The sequence below is a fragment of the Camellia sinensis genome, chromosome 14, assembly GCF_055761805.1.
Source record: "Camellia sinensis isolate YWXY chromosome 14, ASM5576180v1, whole genome shotgun sequence".
Classification (NCBI taxonomy): Eukaryota; Viridiplantae; Streptophyta; class Magnoliopsida; order Ericales; family Theaceae; genus Camellia; species Camellia sinensis.
The window spans coordinates 18,671,669-18,692,546 of record NC_138974.1 but is presented as its reverse complement, the minus strand read 5'-3'; the positions used below and the strand labels follow the sequence as shown (position 1 = coordinate 18,692,546).

General features: G+C 33.9%; 2 protein-coding genes across 2 annotated transcripts in view; both read left to right on the top strand.

Moving 5' to 3' along the window:
* The window catches only part of LOC114279426 (stomatal closure-related actin-binding protein 1), a 29,820-nt gene extending 22,559 nt beyond the window's left edge, over nt 1–7,261 (top strand). The window contains exons 9-13 of the mRNA XM_082906614.1: nt 4,343–4,459; nt 4,627–4,685; nt 5,333–5,467; nt 6,548–6,697; nt 6,817–7,261. Coding sequence (XP_082762740.1) covers nt 4,343–4,459; nt 4,627–4,685; nt 5,333–5,467; nt 6,548–6,697; nt 6,817–6,861 — 506 coding nt within the window. The 3' untranslated portion in view covers nt 6,862–7,261. The remainder of the gene's footprint in view (nt 1–4,342; nt 4,460–4,626; nt 4,686–5,332; nt 5,468–6,547; nt 6,698–6,816) is intronic.
* Nucleotides 7,262–7,481: 220 nt separating this feature from the next.
* Nucleotides 7,482–10,310, top strand: LOC114273606 (molybdopterin synthase catalytic subunit). The gene has a single exon (XM_028215432.2). It carries the CDS (start codon nt 9,580–9,582, stop codon nt 10,138–10,140), a length of 561 nt encoding a protein of 186 aa, XP_028071233.1. The 5' UTR covers nt 7,482–9,579; the 3' UTR covers nt 10,141–10,310.
* The last annotated feature ends 10,568 nt before the right edge of the window (nt 10,311–20,878 follow it).

Below are 20,878 nucleotides of genomic sequence, written 5' to 3'. Positions count from 1 at the left end.
TTAATTATACTAGATGGATCTATTTTGTTTTGTCAACTTAACTGATCTTTTGGAGAATATTGTGCACAGTGATAATTGTGCTTGTTAATTATATTAGTATTCCCTATCTTAGATGAAGAGAGAGAACCATGGAATTTAGGTTACAAATACTTGTGGTTATTTCGCATGCAAGTTAACATATGTAGGTTTTTGCTTCATTTGTCTTACTCAAGAATCTGACAAGCGGTTGCAGTCGCCGTAATGGTGGCGGTGACGCAGTTGCGGTTGCGGGGTGTAAAGGCCGTAGTGTGTGAAATTTGCATGCGAAATTTTTTATCTGTATAGTAATGGTAAAGATTTTACCATTACTATGCAAAAACCTACATATGTGAAATGGAAAAGATTTTATTGTGTGAAATTTTTTGAACTAGATAATATTTTTGCAAACTGGAGCAGTGCTTGACCATATTTAGGCCAAGTTTGGCATGTCTCGAAAAAGACAAAAAGTCAAAAAGTCACTATCCTATTTAAGTCACATCACCTCTCTAACACATCATTTCAAACCCAACTCATATTTCATAAAAAGTCAAAAAGTGCACTTATTTAGATCATCCCAAACAATCCCTTAGATTTACATATATAAAGCTTGCTTCATCACTTTTTGACTTTCAGTTTTGATGTTATTGACATTGTTTCTGCATTTTACTCAAATTATTGTAGGTTCTAATGACTTCTTGAGCTTCTTGACAGACCTTTTAATTAAGCCATTTGCACATGGCAATAGATCTATTATTTTGAAATCTGGACCACTAAGTGAACTGGCAATAGATCCATTTTTATATAACCCTTATATTTGAGTTTCTAAATCCTTAAAAAAAATTAAATTAAGACAAGTATTTAAGAAATATAAAATATAGCTGTGTCCTAGTGTCTATAACATGAGAATGAGATGAATCCGACACAGGGCTGGCCCTGAGTTGTTAGGGGCCCTAGGGGAATTTTTGAAATGGGGTCTTTTATACATAATTACACCGCCCCCCCCCCCCCCCCCCAAAAAAAAAAAATGAAAAAAAGAAAAAAAAAAGGGTAAACTACTAATAGGTCCTAATAGTTAGATTTAATTCCCATCAAGTCCTATTGAAAATAAGTCTTGGTAAATTTGTCGCTAAAAATAATTTTTTTGTGACAATTTTTTATATATGTCGCTATAAATTGATAATTAGCGACTTTTTTTTTTGTCATGATTTTTATAAATTGTCGCTAAAACTTACAATTAGTGACTTTTTTATGACAAATTTTTTCCATAAGACTTATTAGACAATAAGTCCATTTATTAGGACATACACGTAAGTACCCAAAAAAAAAAATGATAAAAGATAAAATGCTAAGTACTTGTAATTTTTTTAATTGCTAATACCTACACAAATTCTGCTTATATATATAATTACTAAAATTATAAACTAAATTTAATCACATAGATCAAGACATGAAGAAATCATTAAAAAACTCAAAAAGACAAAAAGAATAGTCTTGTTTTATACTCTTACAAATTTCAATTTACAACAAGAAAAAAACATCGTGTAATCTGAAAAAAGAGAAGAAAAAATAGGAAATGAAATCTAAAGTAATTATAACAAATAAAAATTGAATCTACTACAAAAAAGTATCAATTAAGTATTACACTTCTGGCATTTTTGGATGCAAAATAACTAATTAAGATTACATAATCTATAAGGGTCCTTTACTTTAGTTCTATGTTACATGGACCAGGTACGAGTATCGAGTGCGGGTGCGGGTGCGGATGAGGATGCGGATTCAAGCGTCAGACCTTCATAAATTTAAACCTTAAGATCTTGGGATACATATCCAAAATTGGATATGGGTACGGGGACGCGTCATATACACATATATATTGCATATTATATAATATTTTCGGATGAAATGTTGTAAATTATATAGACAAATACTTGAAATTGAATAGGATTTAGAAAAAATATTAAATTTTTATATTTAAATCATCTGAGAGACTAAAAATATTATTTTACTAGCAAATGTGAGTTTCTTCTTCTCATATATTGTAACAAATTAAAGGATCCGAGTGTCGAAATTGGGTATGAATGTTGGACACATATCCCACACCCTTACCCATGTCATATCCAGTGGACACGGCTACTGTGGGGGAAATAGAAGAGTCCATGTAACACAACTTGAGTTTGTGAACTTGGATTAGTTGGACTGAATTTTTATTTTTTAACCTACTAAAGCTATAAGAGCTAAAATTAGTTTGGGGCCCTTCAATTTTGTTAAAATTTAGGGGCCCTAATCCGACACTATACATAACATATCTGCACCCGACACCCACCCGAGTTCATGTAACGTAGGATTTGATTACCTCGTTCTCTTTGAACAGAGATATTTGCTTACTCTAAGTTTGATACTCTGCTTAAACCTCCACTATCAATTTTTTTATGGGTACGAGGATTGAAATCAACTTCTAGTAGTCCATTTTTTTTTTTTTTTTTTGTGTGAAAGTATTTAAGTTGGTTGTTAATAATTAAGTTTTTCTTCTTATGTATTTAAATTATGGTGGTAGATTTTATATTTTTTTAAAAAAATATTTTTATCAGTATGACTATCATCAAAAAAAAAAAGAAGAAAAAAAAAGTGGCCAATTAGTAAACATTAATGTGTCTTTGGGAGGGGAAAGATTGAGTACGTACCTAACCTTTGACATAATGCACAAAGGGATGGTCTCAAGACTTGAACCCATAACTTTAAGGTTATTAGGCTAAGGTTATCAGTATGACTATCATCATTATTTTTAATTATTATTATTATTATTATTATTAGAATTATTTAAAATTATCCTGAATTCTTTATTTGTGCATGGTTATTTTTTTTCTTATCCATTTTTATTTTGTTCAACGCTGTTATCCAACATGAGTTTCCTTTATTTTTTTTTTAATTTTATTTAATAGTATCTATGAAGCACGGACACGGACACGCAACATGACACGGACATGCAAATTTTAAAAAAATAGGAGACACGACACGTTTAATATATATAATTAAATTTATTTATTATATGTCATAAAATTATAAAAAAATCATTGAAAGGTAATAAAAAATACAAAATAACACATATCATTAAAATTAACAAAACTAATTAGAAAATATGTATATATAATCAAATAATAGAGACAGAGAGAGAGAAAAGAAACAATAAAATAAAATCGGGAAAAAAAAATAGAAGAGAGAGAGAGAGACAGAGGCAGAGATGTTACAATCACTATATAAAAGAAAAAAAGAAAAAAGAAAATAAAAGTTGAAGATCAGAGTAGAAGAGAGAGAGAGTGATTAAGAGAGAGAGAGAGAGCGAGCGACTGAGAGAGACGACAGAGAAGATCGGAGAAGAAGAAGAAGATCGAAGAAGAAGAAGAAGAATGACGAAGAAGATCGAAGTTTTACCTTAAATAACAGTAAGAGCAGCGGCTAGTGACCACCGATCACTGACGAGCGACGATTGACCAGTGAAGAGCTACCCAGTGTGTCTGACGAGCCCCTCTCTCTCTCTCTCTCTCCTATTTTGTTCAATTCTAAGTTGACAAATTGATCTATTTTTGTTTTTTACAAATGGACCCCAACAAAAGTTTCATAAATTATGAATTTCACCCCGCGGTGTCCCGAATGTGTCTGTTGCATGTCTGGTTGCAAAAAATAAAAAATAAAAAAATAAAAGGGAACATCTTCTACTGCGTGTCGGACACATGTCCGCTACATGTTTGTGTCCGACACTGATTCGCCAACGATCGACGATTGACCAGTGAAGAGCTACCCAGTGTGCCTGACGAGCCCCTCTCTCTTGCTCTCTCTCTCGTATTGTTCGATTCTAAGTTAACAAATTGATCTATTTTTTTTTTTTACAAATTGACCCCAACAGAAGTTTCATAAATTATGAATTTCATCCCGCGGTGTCCTGAATGTGTCTGTTACATGTCCGGTTGCAAAAAATAAAAAATAAATAAATAAAAGGGGACATCTTCTACTGCTTGTCGGACACATGTCCACCGCGTGTCCGTGTCCGACACTAATTCGCCGCTCTCGGAGAGGTATCCGTGCTCAAAGAATAGTATCATTTTTTGCTTATATAGTATGGGTGTAGATTTGACATTGAACACCTGTTTTGCACTTGAAGAATTTTAATGTTTATTGTTCCTTCATCTGGGGCATCACTGTCTCCCACTCTATATTGCATGTTATTTCTGAAGAGAATACAGTTTTTTTTCCCCTTCTTTTTGAATGTTTTGGGATATTAGATAACAATTGGTAAATTACTGAACCTAACCGAGTTCCAATATGCCAGGAGCCACCAAATCAGTGTACGCTCCAGATCCCTTTGATGTCAGTCGAATTTTGCAAGCTGAAATTATTGTAGATGGCCAGAAAATAGCATTGACAACCACTGGTCCAGTTGATCCCGGTTTGGTCTCTTGGATTCCCAACTCTATTTACAAGAATTTGAATTATGTTGATTCAGTTTTGTATATTTCCATTTTCAAAAATTAAAATTAAAATTGCAGCTCACTATGCATATTAATGCTACGTTTCCAGACTTGAATGACTGATGCAATTATCCATCCTAAACAGCTGCAGGATTAGGAAACTACGTGGAATCATTGGTGCGAAGGCATGACACGGAATTCAATGTATGTTATCCTTTTTTTGTAAAAAAAAAATTGGTTATTGATAGTGGCATGTTGACTTAATTTATAGGCAGACAAACAAATATGGGTATATATATATGTGCATCTTGCTAACTTGCCTGTTCCTTGGGTAGATTAACAATATATGCACTGATGAATTGACCAGAAGTTCAAAATTTGATGTCTTTGACTTGCATAATTATAAGGAAATAATTGTAATTTATCCCCGTATTTAACTCTCCTACTATGTTGCTCGTTGATGACAAACTACATATTTTAATTGTTTTGTTTCTTCTTCCAAACAGTTAGTTATGTGTTGTGTGGATTTGAAAAATTGCACATTTTGTTCGTGTTTTTGAGGTCTCTCTTAAATGTCCCATTAATGTCAAAATGCCAAATTTTATGACGTGGATTTGCCCAAACTGGTGCCTTTTTTTCCACAACTCTATCTGGTTTTATTTCTTAGCTTGATTTTTCCCGAAATTCGAAATGTTCAAATTATTTCAGAGTCCAACTTAGTCTGGAGAAAGTGAATGTAATGGGCCTTACTGACACATCATAATGTTTCATCTCATCTTTTAGTGTTAGCATGACTTCATGTTTTATATCATTGTTTAGCCCTGTTGATTGTCTTTTATGTTGCTTCCCAGGTAGTCATTGCTCAAATGAATGGGGTAGATTACCCATCACAATCTATCCATGTACTTCATGTGGGTAAAATGAGGATCAAACTCTGTAAAGGCAAAACAACAGTAGCTAAAGAATACTATTCCACTTCAATGCAGGTAGTGTAACCTTTTTTTGTACTTTGATTTTAATTTATTTTATTTTCAGTGTTCGTGCGTGTTAGTTTAAAAATGAAGAAAAAAACAAAGGAGCATGACATAAGAACAGTTTGGCTTCTGTTTGGGCGACCTAGTGTTTGGTCATACAGCTGGTTAGGTATTGAATCTGGAAAGGTTCAATTTCCTATATAGCATGTAAATCGTATACTGAATGCACAATCGCTTTTTCTAAATTTCTTAGGAGATGGTTATTCGATAAAATACTCACACCAATTATGGTTTCATTATTTGCTGGACTGTCTAACTGCAAACTTTCCTTGGTTCCTTTTCAATATTATTTTTGTTAAGTCACCAATTGTCCCAAAAGCTTAAACTATTAGGAAATGGGTCCAACTATGTATATCAAGCTAACACTCCCCTTCAAGAGCAACCCTGTCTCGCATGTGGAGTGACAAACAGACTGAGAAACATGGTGAATGAAGACAAACAGAATAAAGTGTACAATGACAGATACAGTGGGGGGCAACAATACTTGCACCCAGGATCTCCTTGAACCAGAGTTATGATGCCGAGTTAGATTTAGAGAGAAGAAATAAGAGCAAAATAGAAGATAGAAGATAGCTAGAGAGGTTGAGAGAGAGAACTATAGGGGACAAAAGAAAAGAGAGTAACTTAGGGTTCTCTCCCTCAATTAATCATATTTGTATTAAAAACGTTTAAGTACAAAAATACGCTTACGTAGAAAATAACACAACGTGACAATTTCAAATTACATAAGTTATGTACCTAATTCTTCTGTTAACCATCTATAGGTGTGTCTTTATGTAACACAATCCTTAGCGTCATTTGTAATTACCAACTTCTAGGCTTTTAACTGATGTTTGAATACTTGCTAATTGATTAACATGTTAAGACGCAGTAATTGGTGTTCGCCGAAGGTTTTGTTTTATCCGAAGCTAGTCACGGCCTCTATTATAGGCTTAGGCATTTGTGTTAAAATGTTAATTTTTATTTTTTTGGACCCTGATGGAGACAAAAACCATGTTTATAGTACTTCTGACTTGCTTCCTCATCGTTTAGTTATGTGGAGTTAGAGGTGGTGGGAATGCTGCAGCTCAAGCATCATTTTGGCAAGCAAAAGTAGGGCTTTCTTTTATATTGGCATTCGAGTCAGAGAGGGAAAGGAATGCAGCCATCATGCTTGCCAGGAGGTTTGCATTTGATTGCAATGTGAGTCAAGTTTCTATTATATGATTTACATGGAATAATTGTCTATAATTTACTCATCTATGCTTTGAGTCACCGAAATAGCCTCCCCGGAAATCATGTAATTATTTATAAAATGACAGATCATGCTTGCCGGACCAGATGACAGAGCTCCTCCAGAAACATGACAAATCTATGTTCTACTCTCCTCAAGAATTGTAATTATATTTGATTTCCTAGCGTTCATCTATTTACAGGTTTGTGAAATCTGACATTTCAAGATTGTAACCACTCTTTTAACCTGTGTCTTTTGTTTTTTGGTTTTTTACTCTTGTCAACACCAAGGCATCCTTTTATTTGCCTCTTTTATCTGATTGTAACAAGTTTTCACCCTTATATATTTGAAGTATGTATGTGCAGTGGTCTGCCAATCTGGGCAAACACAATCTTTGAGTGTAGTTCATTGACAGTTGATGACTTTTGCACGATGGCTAAATTGCTATTCGATCCAAAAAATAGTTATCATTGTAATTTCTTGAGTTCTTTTTGGAAAAAAAAGGCAAGTGTATGAATTGGACTCTTTTTCTATGTTTTTGGCTGATGGAATCGGAGATATACTTTTATGAGTTTGATATCAAGTTCACCGGGTGTGTTGGTTTTTCTGTCCGTACTCTTTGTCTCGTGTATTCATCATTGACGCTGCAGGCAACCATTTCTCACTTGTTTTTGTTAAAACACCTTACCACATTGAAAGTGAACCAGGCCAACAATTTATATCTAAAATTTTTCCGTTTGACATGATGGGTTGGGTTGAGTTATTTTAGTCATGAAAAGATAAAATAATTTTTTTAATTTAATAAAACGAAATATCATATTCAAATCATAATTATTTTATTTTTTATCATAAAAATTAAAAAAATTAAAAAGTCCATTCTAAATGAGATTTTTTAGTCTTTAGTTAAAATAATTAAAAAGTCAAAAAATTAAAAAGTTAACTCAGGGAGTTAAGTTTTGTACGATTAGGTATACAACAAATTAAAATTTGACACTATACACATCACATCATTATCAGTTGAATTTTGGGAGCTTATGTAGGGAATTTAAATATTGCCTTTATTTGGTGTTATTTATTATAAGTTAAAAATTGATAATAAAAAAAAAAAAGTTAGAGCACCTGTTTTCTAATTGCTAAATAATTAATTTTTTTTAAATTGATAATTTATTTAAATTATTTATACAAAATAAGTTGTAAGCAAAAATTGTATTAAAAAGCCCGTTACAAACATTCAAAATCTAGCTCAAAAAAATATTCTTAAATTAAAATAACTTATAATCAATTCATTCAAGCAAACAAAGTCATTATTTTTCAAAAATTAGTGACCAGCCAATTGCAATTCAACAACACTACAAACCCACCTTTATCAACTAATTTATCTAGAAAATAAATTAATAGTTTAAATTTATTTTACTTGGAGCTCATATATTAATAATTTAATCTCTATTATGCAAACTAGGGTTGGGCATAAGATTATCCGAACCGCCCAATCCGAACTGATCCGCATACAAATAGACAGTTTTGTAGACATAATGAGGAAAGATACAGTTTGAAATATGGCACCAGCACTCATAAGAATCCACCCGAACTTACACCTTAAAAAAAAACCCTAGACCGTTGTTATTTAATTGTTGTATTTTAGATGAAAGTAAAAGTTAATAAAGAATTACTAGTAGGTAAACTTAAGATTTTGAATAATTTTACTTTAATTGTATTGTTAGGTAATATATAATGAATGAGATTGATGATCTAATTTAGGATTTTGTAAGATGTACTTGTTTTAGTTTATGATTTGATTTAAAAGTTTATGGTCTATTTGATAACTATTTCGTTTTTAATTTTCGATTTATATTTACAAAAATTTAAAAAAACTGTCATAAAAACTTGTTTGATAATTTTTTTGATTTATAAATAGTTATCTCAGTTTATAAATTTGAGGAAAATCATAAATTCAAAAAATGAGTTTACTTGATTTTTAAACAGAAATTTAAAATTTTGACTAACAATTTTTTTTTTTCAATTAATTTTTTTTTTCAAGTAAATTTTTCTTTCAATCAATTTTTTTTCAATTAATTTTTTTTTCAATTATTACGTGTATGATTCCATTGTCATAAATAATAAAATATAAATATAAATATTTTAAGCCGGAACAAACATATTTTTTAATTTATGTTTTTAAATTTTTTAAAATATTTTGTTCAAACCAAACGCATTTGTAATTTATGTTTTTCTAAAAATAAACAAAAATCAGTTTATAAATTTTTTGTAAATATAAATGTAAACGTTACCAAATGCTACCTTAGGATTTTGAATAATTTGTTTGTGTTAAGAATTGATTTTGTTATGTTTTTAATTTTATAAGTTTTAATTCATTAATTATTAATTTTGGAGCATTTTAGAAAATGAGAAAAAATGACTCAAAATAAATATTTACAAAATAGTAAAAAAAAAAAGCTCCAAAATAAATTAAAAAAAAAAAATTTCAATCGGCAAACCGTTCACAACCATCTGCACATCTGTGAACCCTATCCACGCAAACCGATTGCAGGTTAAATTTTTTCCAAACTACATACATACAAACACAGGTCCAAACCAATTTACAAACCATCCAAAACCCAACCGCAACGCCCCTAATGCAAACACATGCAGGGTAAATTATGTATTGATTGGGTTCATAGCATTTTTTATTGCAATTAAGCCTCGAGTGGTTTGCGTAATTAGTAGTGAAATAGGACCCCGTGAATTGCAAATTCCATAAATTTTCGGTTGCTAAAAAAATCTCTCTCTCTCTCTCTCTCTCTCTCTCTAGTTCTGGTTCACAAGCAACTTGCAAGCAAACAAACAAACAGACATGGCGAACGAAGAGGATGAGAAGAACCTGATCGAAATCTTAGAAGAGAACGTTTCAATCGACATAGCCAAATACATCAACTACGTCCAATCTCCAAGTTGCGGCGCCATAGCTACTTTCTCCGGAACAACCCGCGACACCTTCGATGGCAACCAAGTCTTAGAGCTCAGATACGAAGCTTACTTGCCAATGGCGATTCGCTGCACCAAATCCATCTGTTCATCGGCTCGTTCCTCTTGGAATCTCCACTCCATCGCCGTCGCTCACCGCCTCGGCCCCGTTCCAGTCGGCCACACCAGTGTCTTCATCGCCGTCTCGGCTGTTCATCGTGCTGAAGCTTTGGATGCTTGTAAATTTCTGATTGATGAGATCAAGGCTTCGGTTCCGATTTGGAAGAAGGAGGTTTATGTTAATGGAGAGGTTTGGAAAGAGAATTCTGAGTTTTTGGAGAGGAGGATTGACATTGTTAAGGGTAATGGTGTTTGTAGTGAGAGGAAGAAGGGTTGCTGTGCTGTGAAGGTGAAGGTGGAGAGTGGAGCTCCTGATTCTTGTGACAATTGAGGGCTTGGAGAATGGAATTGGGTAAGGGAACTTTGTTGAAATTGTATTTTCAAAACCCTAGTTTTTGAAACAACATAACCACTTGATTAGAATGCTATGAAATGTGGTGTATCACTGTACTGTAAGAGTGACTAATGTTGACTGAATTGATTGCTGAGCTCTTTTGTAAATTTGATGAAAACTCATTCACTATGCTTGCTTATTATTTTTCAAAATCACTTTTAAAAAAATTTATTTTCTTATTTTTCACATTTTTTTATTTTTATTAAAATTTTTAAATATTTTGAGTCATTTTTTTTAATTTTTAAACATACCTGACATAAATATATCTAAAAAGTAAAAATAATTTGAAAAAAACATTTTAAAAATTTACTAAATATTAAAAATATAAAAAAAATATGAGAATTTAGTACATTTTTTATATTTTTATATATTTATTAATTTTTAAAAATATTTTTTCACAAATTTTTTACTTTTTGAATACATTTAAGTAAGGTGCATCTAAAAAAGCAAAAAAAATGTTTAAAATTTTAAAAATATTCACTAAAAACAAAAAAATACGAAAACTAAAAAACTCAGTTTTTAAAAAATTTAATTCAAAAAACTCAAATCAAACATACTGATTCTTTTTCCTGCTCACCAAACTGAGGATGGTTGGCCGCTTTCATCAATTTATTGTTCATAGCCGTTGCATTTTCACTACCGGATGTCTTCAGATAACCACTTCTTTACAAAAATTTGTGAAAAAATTACATTGTCCAGTCGACCGGCTGGATATCCGCCCGATCGTCCACCTAGATAAAAGTTCAAAATACTCCGTCAGAGCACTTGATATTAAATGGAATTTTTACTCAAATTTAGTGAGAAAAAAAAATACACCGTTAGAGATACTCTAAGTTATATGATTATATATCATGGAAGACCAGAGTACATTGTACCTTTTAAGGCTGTGTTTGGCTAGATGATTTAATGAGAGATAAAAAGAGAAGAAAATGCAATCCTACTTTTTGCTTGGTTATAGCGGAAAGAAAGTAAGAGTGAAATGCAATCTCACACTTTTTGTCTTTTGGTTTAGTTAGGCTCTTCTCTTTCTTCATTTTCCAACTCAACCAAATATAGTTTGAAATTCGGATCCTACTAATTTTTTTATTTTTATTTTTATGTTATTTATTTATTTTTCTCTTTATCTCTTTTCCTTTTTCATTTTCCTTATCAAATCCTCCAACCAAACACATTTTTAGATTTTAGTTCTAAAAATTAAATTTATGTTGTAATTTAATCCTCTGTAGTGTTCTGTTTCATAATTGCCAAGGTTACATCATGAGCTTACTCTTAGATTATCAAAGTGGATAGGTTTGTTTTTATACAATCTCATCTAGGATCCAGCCATGCTCATAGTATTTTGACAATTCAATTTCAGCATTTGAATACTGCAAATTGGACTTCTTGTGATGCTTTCATGGCTAAACTTTATTGCTTTTTCGATATAGTGATAGGGTCTTACTTCTTGGTGTTGAGCTATGGTATGCTCTATGTGCCTGCAAAATCATTGATCCTAGACCTGGTGTGTCCCATTTTGTAGATGAAGTGTATTCAATGCCCTGGATTAGATTAATTAAATCATTTAATTCTTACAACATCTCACAAATGAGGAAAACCATTGTAAGTTTCTTCTAAAATGCATTCAAATTGGACACCTAAGGCATTCGAGCAAGCTAAACTCTGCAGACTTGAAAACATGACCAATTTGTGAAACTGATAGATGGTAACAAAGGATTTAGCCTTTTCTCTCAGGAGTAAGTATAATTAAGTGAAAGATTTAGAACCATGAAAATTTATCTTTTATAGATGTTAATTATATTGTCAATTTTTGAACAAATTAGCCAAAAATATTATCTTATGCATCAATTGTTGTGGCTTGAGGACCCAAAGGAACCATGGGCAGACAGAAAACTCAAGAAATAAATGAAGAGGGAAAATGACATGAAGAAAGGTGCATTGAGTGTTACCTCTTGCTGCTTGCTTTATTATGTTAAATACAAAAAGGGCTGCTCTCTCTTACCTTCCTATTCATATATTGTGTTGTGGTGCAGCCCTAGTAATAGTTCAGTTCATCTGTTATTATCATCAAATTGTCCTCTGGGGATCCTGCGCTGTCTTTGGTGATTTTGATTGTACCTTTTGTTTGAAGTAAGGAAGGAGAGAGAGATGCTAGCTGCATAAAGGAAACTGTGTAACTCAAATGGAGGTCTTTGGAAAAATGATCTTAGATGAGAGGAGATTTGAGTGATTCAGTCTTAACTGCGGAGAAATGTTTCTTCAGGAAGGAAAGCATTTGAAAATAAACTGCTAATCCTGGAGAGCCATGGAAAAAGAAATTTTTGTTGAAACGACTTGTAGGTAGTATAGGAACAGGACAACACTAGTTCATAATGAACTTGGTACTGGACATATGTAATCTATAAGTTGGCACATACTTCTTACAAGTGCGAAAGGAGTGGATTTTAGAGGCTCAAAATTAAGAAAAAATTACTGCTCTAGAGATCTCTCTTTGTAAAGCTTCATAATTACCTATAAAATACATGACCCTTGTACTCTTAAATTTAGATTTATTAGTTTAATGAGAGTAGATCCGTGTCCAAGTGCAATTTCTTTGTGATATATTTCCTTGAAAATTTTATCAAGGAAAGGACATTTTGACATGACTATTGTAAATAGATTGATGAAGTTGTGAGTGGTTGAATATGTCTGGTGGTGTTGTGGTAGTTGTGAGGAGGACTGGGTGAGGAATGAGGCAAGTTTTAGTGAAATAGGGTGTGGCAACTGAGAGCCTGAGAGAGAAAGTACAGAGGAAATCCCCAAATACACTTGTATTGTACTTGTTGTGAGGTGTCTTGTATTCACCATACCCTCACTCGAGGGGCGGGCCCCTTGCGATGCCGAAATTGATATTTATGGGCCTGTGATGTTAATTTCGGCTCATTAAACTATCAATTTATACGTTTTTGGGTTAAGAGAGAAAACAGAGAGAGTTGCAGGATGTTTTTGTAATCCTTATTGCGTATAGTGGATTTGATAGTTTCTCCGCCGCAGATGTAGGCATCTTGTCGAACCACGTATATCTTGTGTTTGTTTGTGCGCTGCTTCTTCTTGTTATCGTTTATTATGTGATTGAAATCAGGTTCTTGCATAACAGTACTATTGTTTGACACAATTGAGCGGCATGTGTCAGGGAATGCTAGGTAGCAGTCTCTGGGGGCTTTTCCCATATTAAACCTATTTTGTATCTTAATTCCCAAACTAGGCCTAGTTTGGACGGAATTCCCAAACTAGGCTAAAGCGCTATTACAAATCCCGTTTTCACTGTTTGGAGCCTAAAATGTGATGACTAGTGAAAGCGCTATTGCAAATCACGCTTTTAATTAAGAAAGCGTGGTTGCAAATCACGCTTTTAACATAAATTTTTTTTTCTGAAGAAAGCGTGATTCCAAACCACGCTTTCACTGTGCATCTCGTTTAATCATTTTCTGAAGAAAGTGTGGTTCCAAACCACGCTTTCACTGTGCAAATAAATTTTTTTTTTTTTTTTGAAGAAAACGTGATTGTGAATCACGCTTCCACTGTTCAGCTAAAGAAGCGTGGATTGTAACCACGCTTTCACTGTTCACTACAGTAAGCGTGGATTGAAACCACGTTTTTACTGTTCATTTATTTATTTATTTATTTTAATATTTTGTTTTTTTTTTATGTTCTCATTGTTTTGGTGATAATGTAATTCATAAAATTTTTTTGGCTTTACTAAAGCTGTTCTCATGTTAATTTTTTTTTTCTTTTGTCTTTGTTTTGGTTTAAAAGGTGTAATTCGGAAATTTTACATAATATGGGAAAAACCTCTTCTTTTCATATATTAATTTGTGTTACATAATATGAGAAAAGCCTCTTCTTATATATTAATTTTACATAATATTTTTAACTAATTACTAAGCATTTGGGAATTAAGCCAATTTATATATCATTTAAATTTTTATGGGAAAGGCCTCTTTTCATATATTAATTTTACATAATATTTTTCATATATATAATTTTAAAATCATGTTCATTTAGATATTATTAAGCCAATCATGTTCATTTACAAAATTCATGCTTTCACTGTTCACTACAGTAAGCATGGATTGAAACCACGCTTTCACTGTTCATTTAAATTTTATTTTATTTTTTTAAATTTTTTTTTCTGTTGTCATTGTTTTAGTGATAATGTAATTCATAAATTTTTTTTTGGCTTTACTAAAGCCGTTCTCATGTTAATTTTTTTTTTTCTTTTGTCTTTGTTTTGGTTTAGAAGGTGTAATTCAGATTTTTTTTTTGTCTTTACTAAAGCCGTTTTCATATAAATTTTTTTGTTTATTGTTTTGTCTTTGTTTTGGGTTAGAAGGTGATAATGTAATTAAATTTTTTTTTTGGCTTTACTAAAGCCGTTTTCATGTAAAATTTTGTTTTTTTTCTTTTGTCTTTGTTTTGGGTTAGAAGGTGTTATTTAGAAAATTATTTTGGCTTTACTAAAGCCGTTTTCATTTAAATATATATATTTATTCTTTTATCTTTGTTTTGGGTTAGAAGGTGAGAATGTAATTTAGAAAACCAGTTTAGAAAAATACCCATTTTCATTATTTTTTTTTTCTTTCGTCTTTGTTTTGGGTTAGAAGGTGATATGCATGCTCTACAGTCCGAAACACACCCACACACTGTGCAGTTCGACGAGCAACGACGAAGGGTGAGACGCGAAGAGCACCGCGGAGTAGGCCAAGAAGATGAAGGCCACCGCGAGAGCTCCTAAAGTAAATTTTGTCAACATCTTTGTAATAAAACTTAATACATGATATACGAAGTCACTAATTTACTAAATACTCATACAGGCATGAAAACAACATAACTGAAGTTGCAAATGTAACAGTTTTTAGCTACATAAGTAGTACAGACATAAGTCTCCCACAAAAATATATTTTGGACACCATGAACTGAACACACATTACATACATCCTGGACACCCTGAACTGAACACACAATACATAAACATAACAGTTAGACAGACAAATATTAGGCAGACAATCTGACAAACTCATTACGGAAACACTTAGTCTAACACAGACATTACATATTAATGCCGACCTAATATTGCCGAAGTGTGGACATTAACACCTAATTCGCGCTTAAATCGGCAAGTAGCTCAGAGTCTAAATAATTCGAAAGCTTAGCGTCAGAGACAAGTTCATGATCCTCCATGATACCCTTGATAGCCGCAACATTTGGTTCTGTTTTGTTCTTCTGGGCATCCTTCTTAACTATGTATAGCTGCATATCGCGGGCTAACCTACGGCGCATTTGAGAAATCTCACGTTGTAGTCTTTCATATAGTCGATCAACATTATCAGGATCTTCCTTTTGGATCTCAACAGAATGTGCTTTTGGCACCTGAAGTTGATTTTCCCGACTTAAGGTTTCCAGCTGTACCTGCTCTATAAATAGTGCGGGTCACTTGAGACGAGCAGCGTCAGATAAACCATATCCTGTTTGATTGTCAGATGGCTCCATACATGAACCTCCTTGAATTGGATAATACTTGGGCATCAAAAAATGTCGCTTCCCAAACCTATCACGATAACCACAAGCATAATCTAAAACAGGTATTCCCACTCCCTCCCATGAATCGTCTTCAGCATCGCCACATCCCCTTCTCCCTCATCGTGGTGAACTGTCACCCCTTTGCAAGTTCCTACCACCTCTGCGATTCCCACTCCCTTCCATGAATCGTGTAGCCATGCTAATTTTTTAAAACAAATGAATGATAATTTCGTAGGGTGAAATGAGTTGTAAGGTTGTGTCTTCACCTTTAGTCGTTTATATAGTTTGGTTATGAACGGCTTTAGGAAGATGCCTCTGCATGACAATCCCACATATATGAATAAGGTATGAGTTGTCACTAGAATGAAAAAACAGAGAAAAGCAAATACTGTGTACCAAGTCACGTGACTTGACAATCCATCTGCATATACCGACAAAATAAGGGCATGCTCAATGTAAGGTAAATCAGTGAATTCACTGTTGCCATGTGACTTTTTGAATTGAGAATCCCACATATATCAATAAGAGATGAGTTGTCACTGTAATAAAAAAATCGAGCAAAAAATCGAGAAAACCAAAGCCTGTGCACCAAGTCACATGACTTGACAATCCATCTGCATATACGGACAAAATAAGGGCATGCTGACTGCAAGGTAAATCAGTGAATTCACTGTTGCCATGTGACTTTCTGAATTGAGAATCCCACATATATCAATAAGAGATGAGTTGTCACTGTAAAAAAAAAAATCGAGCAAAAAATCGACAAAACCAAAGCTTGTGCACCAAGTCACATGACTTGACAATCCATCTGCATATACGGACAAAATAAGGGCATGTTCACTGTAAGGTAAATCAGTGAATTTACTGTTGCCATGTGACTTTCTAAATTGAGAATCCCACATATATCAATAAGAGATGAGTTGTCACTGTAATAAAAAAATTGAGCAAAAAATCGACAAAATTAAAGCCTGTGCACCAGGTCACATGACTTGACAATCCATCTGCATATACTGACAAGTCTCTCCACGATTTGACTACTCAATGTGTGGAAAAATAAAGCTTATGTAGGCAATGTTGTGTTTCACTTAGCTATGCATCATTCGTTGTTACGACCTACTATTTGTATTTCATTGAAAAGTATGACTATTTGAATTTTTGTTGTCATTTGGAATTATTTTAAAATCAACTTTTGAATATTCAATTTGTAATATTTTGGGAAATATTTACAATCTCAACTTTTGAAATCAACTTTAAAATAATGGTGGATCTTGTGAGTGAAACGTGGGTTAGGCAGGAGTACTTGGCCACCAATGTTTGTGAATATCATGGTGCATTCAAATCTGTCCAGAAAACTGGTGCATTCAAATCTGTCCAGAAAATTGGTGTTACATAGTAATTTCGGAAGTGTTGTTCTCTTTGGGTATAAATTCGAAAAATAACAAATCAGCGTCATTAGAACTAGTTACAAGTCTAGTTTTTTACATTTTTGGCCTTGCGTTGATTGCTATTCTATACTAAGAGAATCGTCAATTTCTTTAAAAAGGTGCAGAAAACAATCTGTTTCGGTATAATTAATTATAAATAGTGATTTTCACAAGCAAATCAAGTAAAACCAATTGGGTTTTAAACTTAATCTCCCAACTGGACTAGCCACTTGGCTTTAAGCTTGTTTGTCCAGCCCCCGAAGTTTAGTTTTCTGTCAACCTCCCATTTCTTACCAGAGTCATCATTTGTACTGGACTTACAGGAATTGGAAGGTGACTCTTTCTTCTTTCCTGATGGAGATTGAAATTCTTTACGTAGAGGATCCCTATTTGACGAGCCCCAGTTAAGGGAAACTTTTCACCGAGTTACCTGTTCTGTTTTATGTGTTATTGAAGGCGGTAGTTCGTTTGTGTGAACTTTATTAGTCCCTCAATTGGACCAACCACTTGGTTTTGAGCTTGTTTGTCTAGCCCCCGAAGTTTAGTTTTCTGTCAACCCCCCATTCCTTACCAGAGTCATCATTTTTACTAGACTTCCAGGAATTGGAAGGCGACTCTTTCTTCTTTCCTGATGGAGATTGAAATTCTTTACGTAGAGGATCCCTATTTGACGAGCCCCAGTTAAGGGAAGCTTTTCACTGAGCTACCTGTTTTGTTTTATGTGTTATTGAAGGCGGTAGTTCGTTTCACTGAGTTTAGTTTTCTGTCAACCCCTCATTCCTTACCAGAGTCATCATTTTTACTGGACTTCCAGGAATTGGAAGGTGACTCTTTCTTCTTTCTTGATGGAGATTGAAATTCTTTACGTAGAGGATCCCTATTTCACGAGCCCCAGTTAAGGGAAGCTTTTCACCGAGCTACCTATTTTGTTTTATGTGTTTTAAGTATTCACATAATTCAACATACATTAATCCATTTATTAATCCAGAACATTCATTAACTCATTACAATTCAATAAAGAAAGTCATGAAGATATACGGTGGTTGATCTATATTCAGCAATGGGTCGCTATTGGGTTACAGATGGAGATGAATTTCAATACCCATTAAATCCAAATTTGCGTTACTCACGTGCCACCGTCAATACCATGAGAGTTGAGTGGAAATTTCGCATAACTCGAGCAAACGTTCTTGTTGAGTTATGTCGTGAAGTTAATATTAAATTTCCTCGTCGGTTAGCCATGCGTATGCTAACTGACACTCCACAGTTGTTGCAAAGGGCATTGCATCGTATCTGCGACGAAGTTAATCGCATGAACCAACGTTTGCAAAGGTCCTCACTAATGAAGACCACAAATGAGCGTGCCCAAGATGGGTTAATGGATGATGCACACCAGTACTTTGCCTGGAGTATGGATGTTATGTATGAATCTGATATTGAGATGTCAGATGATGATGATAATGAATGAAATTGTTTGGATGAATGACCAAACCATTTATGTTGTAATGGATTTGTAATGCTTATCAACGACTTATCAATGAAGGGGGATATTTCAATTATTTTTGAAGAGTTCTTGTAATTCTACAAATAACAAATACCTTTGCTTTCTCTCCGTTATTGTTATTTTGAAGAACACTTTCAATACCAGCCACTCCATGCACTCACTCTACACACTCACTTTTCTCTTTTCTCTCTCTCTCTTTGACACACAAACCCTCATCCCACACACACATACCAAACCACACACACACACACACACCAAACCAATATAATTTTTAATATATATAAATTTTATTTTATAAAATGAAGACCAATATTAAATATATATATAATAAAATTTATAATAGCAAATAATAATCAACTATATGAAATTGAGATCAATATTTTCAAATAATTTTTTTTCAATTCATTTTTTGTCTAGTTATTTATTTTTTTTCAATTAATCTTTTAATTCAGTTAAATATTTTTCAATTATTTTTTTCAATTATAATATGTGTGATCCCATTGTTATAAATAATAAAAATAAATATAAATATTTTAGGCCTGAACAAACATATTTTTTATAATAATCAACTTTATGGGTTTTTAAACATTTTGTTCAAACCAAACGCGTTTGTAATTTTTGTTTTTCTAAAAATAAACAAAAACCAGTTTTTAAATTTTTTGTAAACAAAAACAAAAAACGTAAATGTTACCAAACGCTACCTTATTTATTTTTATTTTAGGGTTTAGGATTTATAGTTTAATTCTTAATTTTTTTTAACTTCAATTTTATAAAAAAATAAATCCTAAACCCTGAAAAATAAATTTTATAAGTAAGAATAAAAAATTGTGAAATTATAATTTCGAATAAATAAGTATGACACATTTACATCATCTGTACAAGTTTGATTTACAAAAACTATAACAATTACTACAAAAATATATATATATATATATACACTCCATATCACACTCGCTAATGCCCTAACCTGCCCCCAGTCCCACAACCCCGACCGTGGGCCTCCCTCCTCGGTCTCCTGCGGTAGACTCTCTGAATATCTGGCACTCCCTCCCCTGCATGTGGCCCTCCACTGACTGCCTGTGGAGCCTGTGAGTGTGACCCCTCCTCTCCTGCATGTGCTGCCCCTGATCCTGTCTTTGCCTGAAGATCGGATACTGCTGTGAGCTGTGAAACTCCCTCATCTGGTGTAACTGTATCACGATCTGTAGCTGGACCTCTGTCTCTGCCCTCACCCCGACCTCATCCGCGACGTCCGTCACGACCATAACCTTGGATCCCTTCGTACAATAACTCTCGGATCTCTGCAAGGGCCTGCATCGCATGCTGTCCATCACGTCTGAAAAGGGTGTTCTCAGCCAAGTGATATGGCCTCCCAGCTCGAACGTATTAGGCTATAGTTGACTGAAAGTAAATCAATTATGATCTTAACAATTATCTGACACATACTATGATACTCACCAATGTCTCGAGAGAAGGCCCAAGTCCCTGATATCCGGAGTCAGACAGGTGGCTCGAATTATCGACGAGTAGGTGTGTATGTCGCCGATACCACAACATGTAAGGGTCCGATGAGGGGAGGACCTCATCGCTCCAGTTAGCCTGTACAATACTGTCGCGAAGGGAATCCCACGGCTGTATATATCGCATATGATGTAGACTCCAGTCAGTGCCAGCTCGGTCACGTCTATTAGTCGCATGCAATAGCCACTCGGTGTCGCACCGATCTGGCACGGACTGGACCCGACCAAACTGTCGGAGGACACGATCAGGGAGATGCCACTCAACCACATCAAAACAAATGAGTGGCACTCTCGCTATCCATATCTCCTCACCTAGTCGGCAATAGTCTAGGAGCGTACCGAGGACCCCAGCATAAGGCTGCCAAATAAACTACAATAACGACAAGTCTATTAAAAATCGCTCATGAACATATACATTTCATATGACAATTAAAATTTAGGTATTTAAATTTTATACCTCGCCCTCTATCATCCGGTCAAGCTAGTCTCTATACACGACGACTACGTGGGTCGATACGACCTTGTGGCCCATGTTAACCCTCCACCGGCTACCCCGAGGTCCGGTTGGCAACTGCATGTCTCCCTGGCCGATGGGAACCTCACCAGGAGCAACCAGTTGCCGCCTAGACGGGGCAATGCGAATCAATCTCTCCCACGCCCAGATCAGCAAT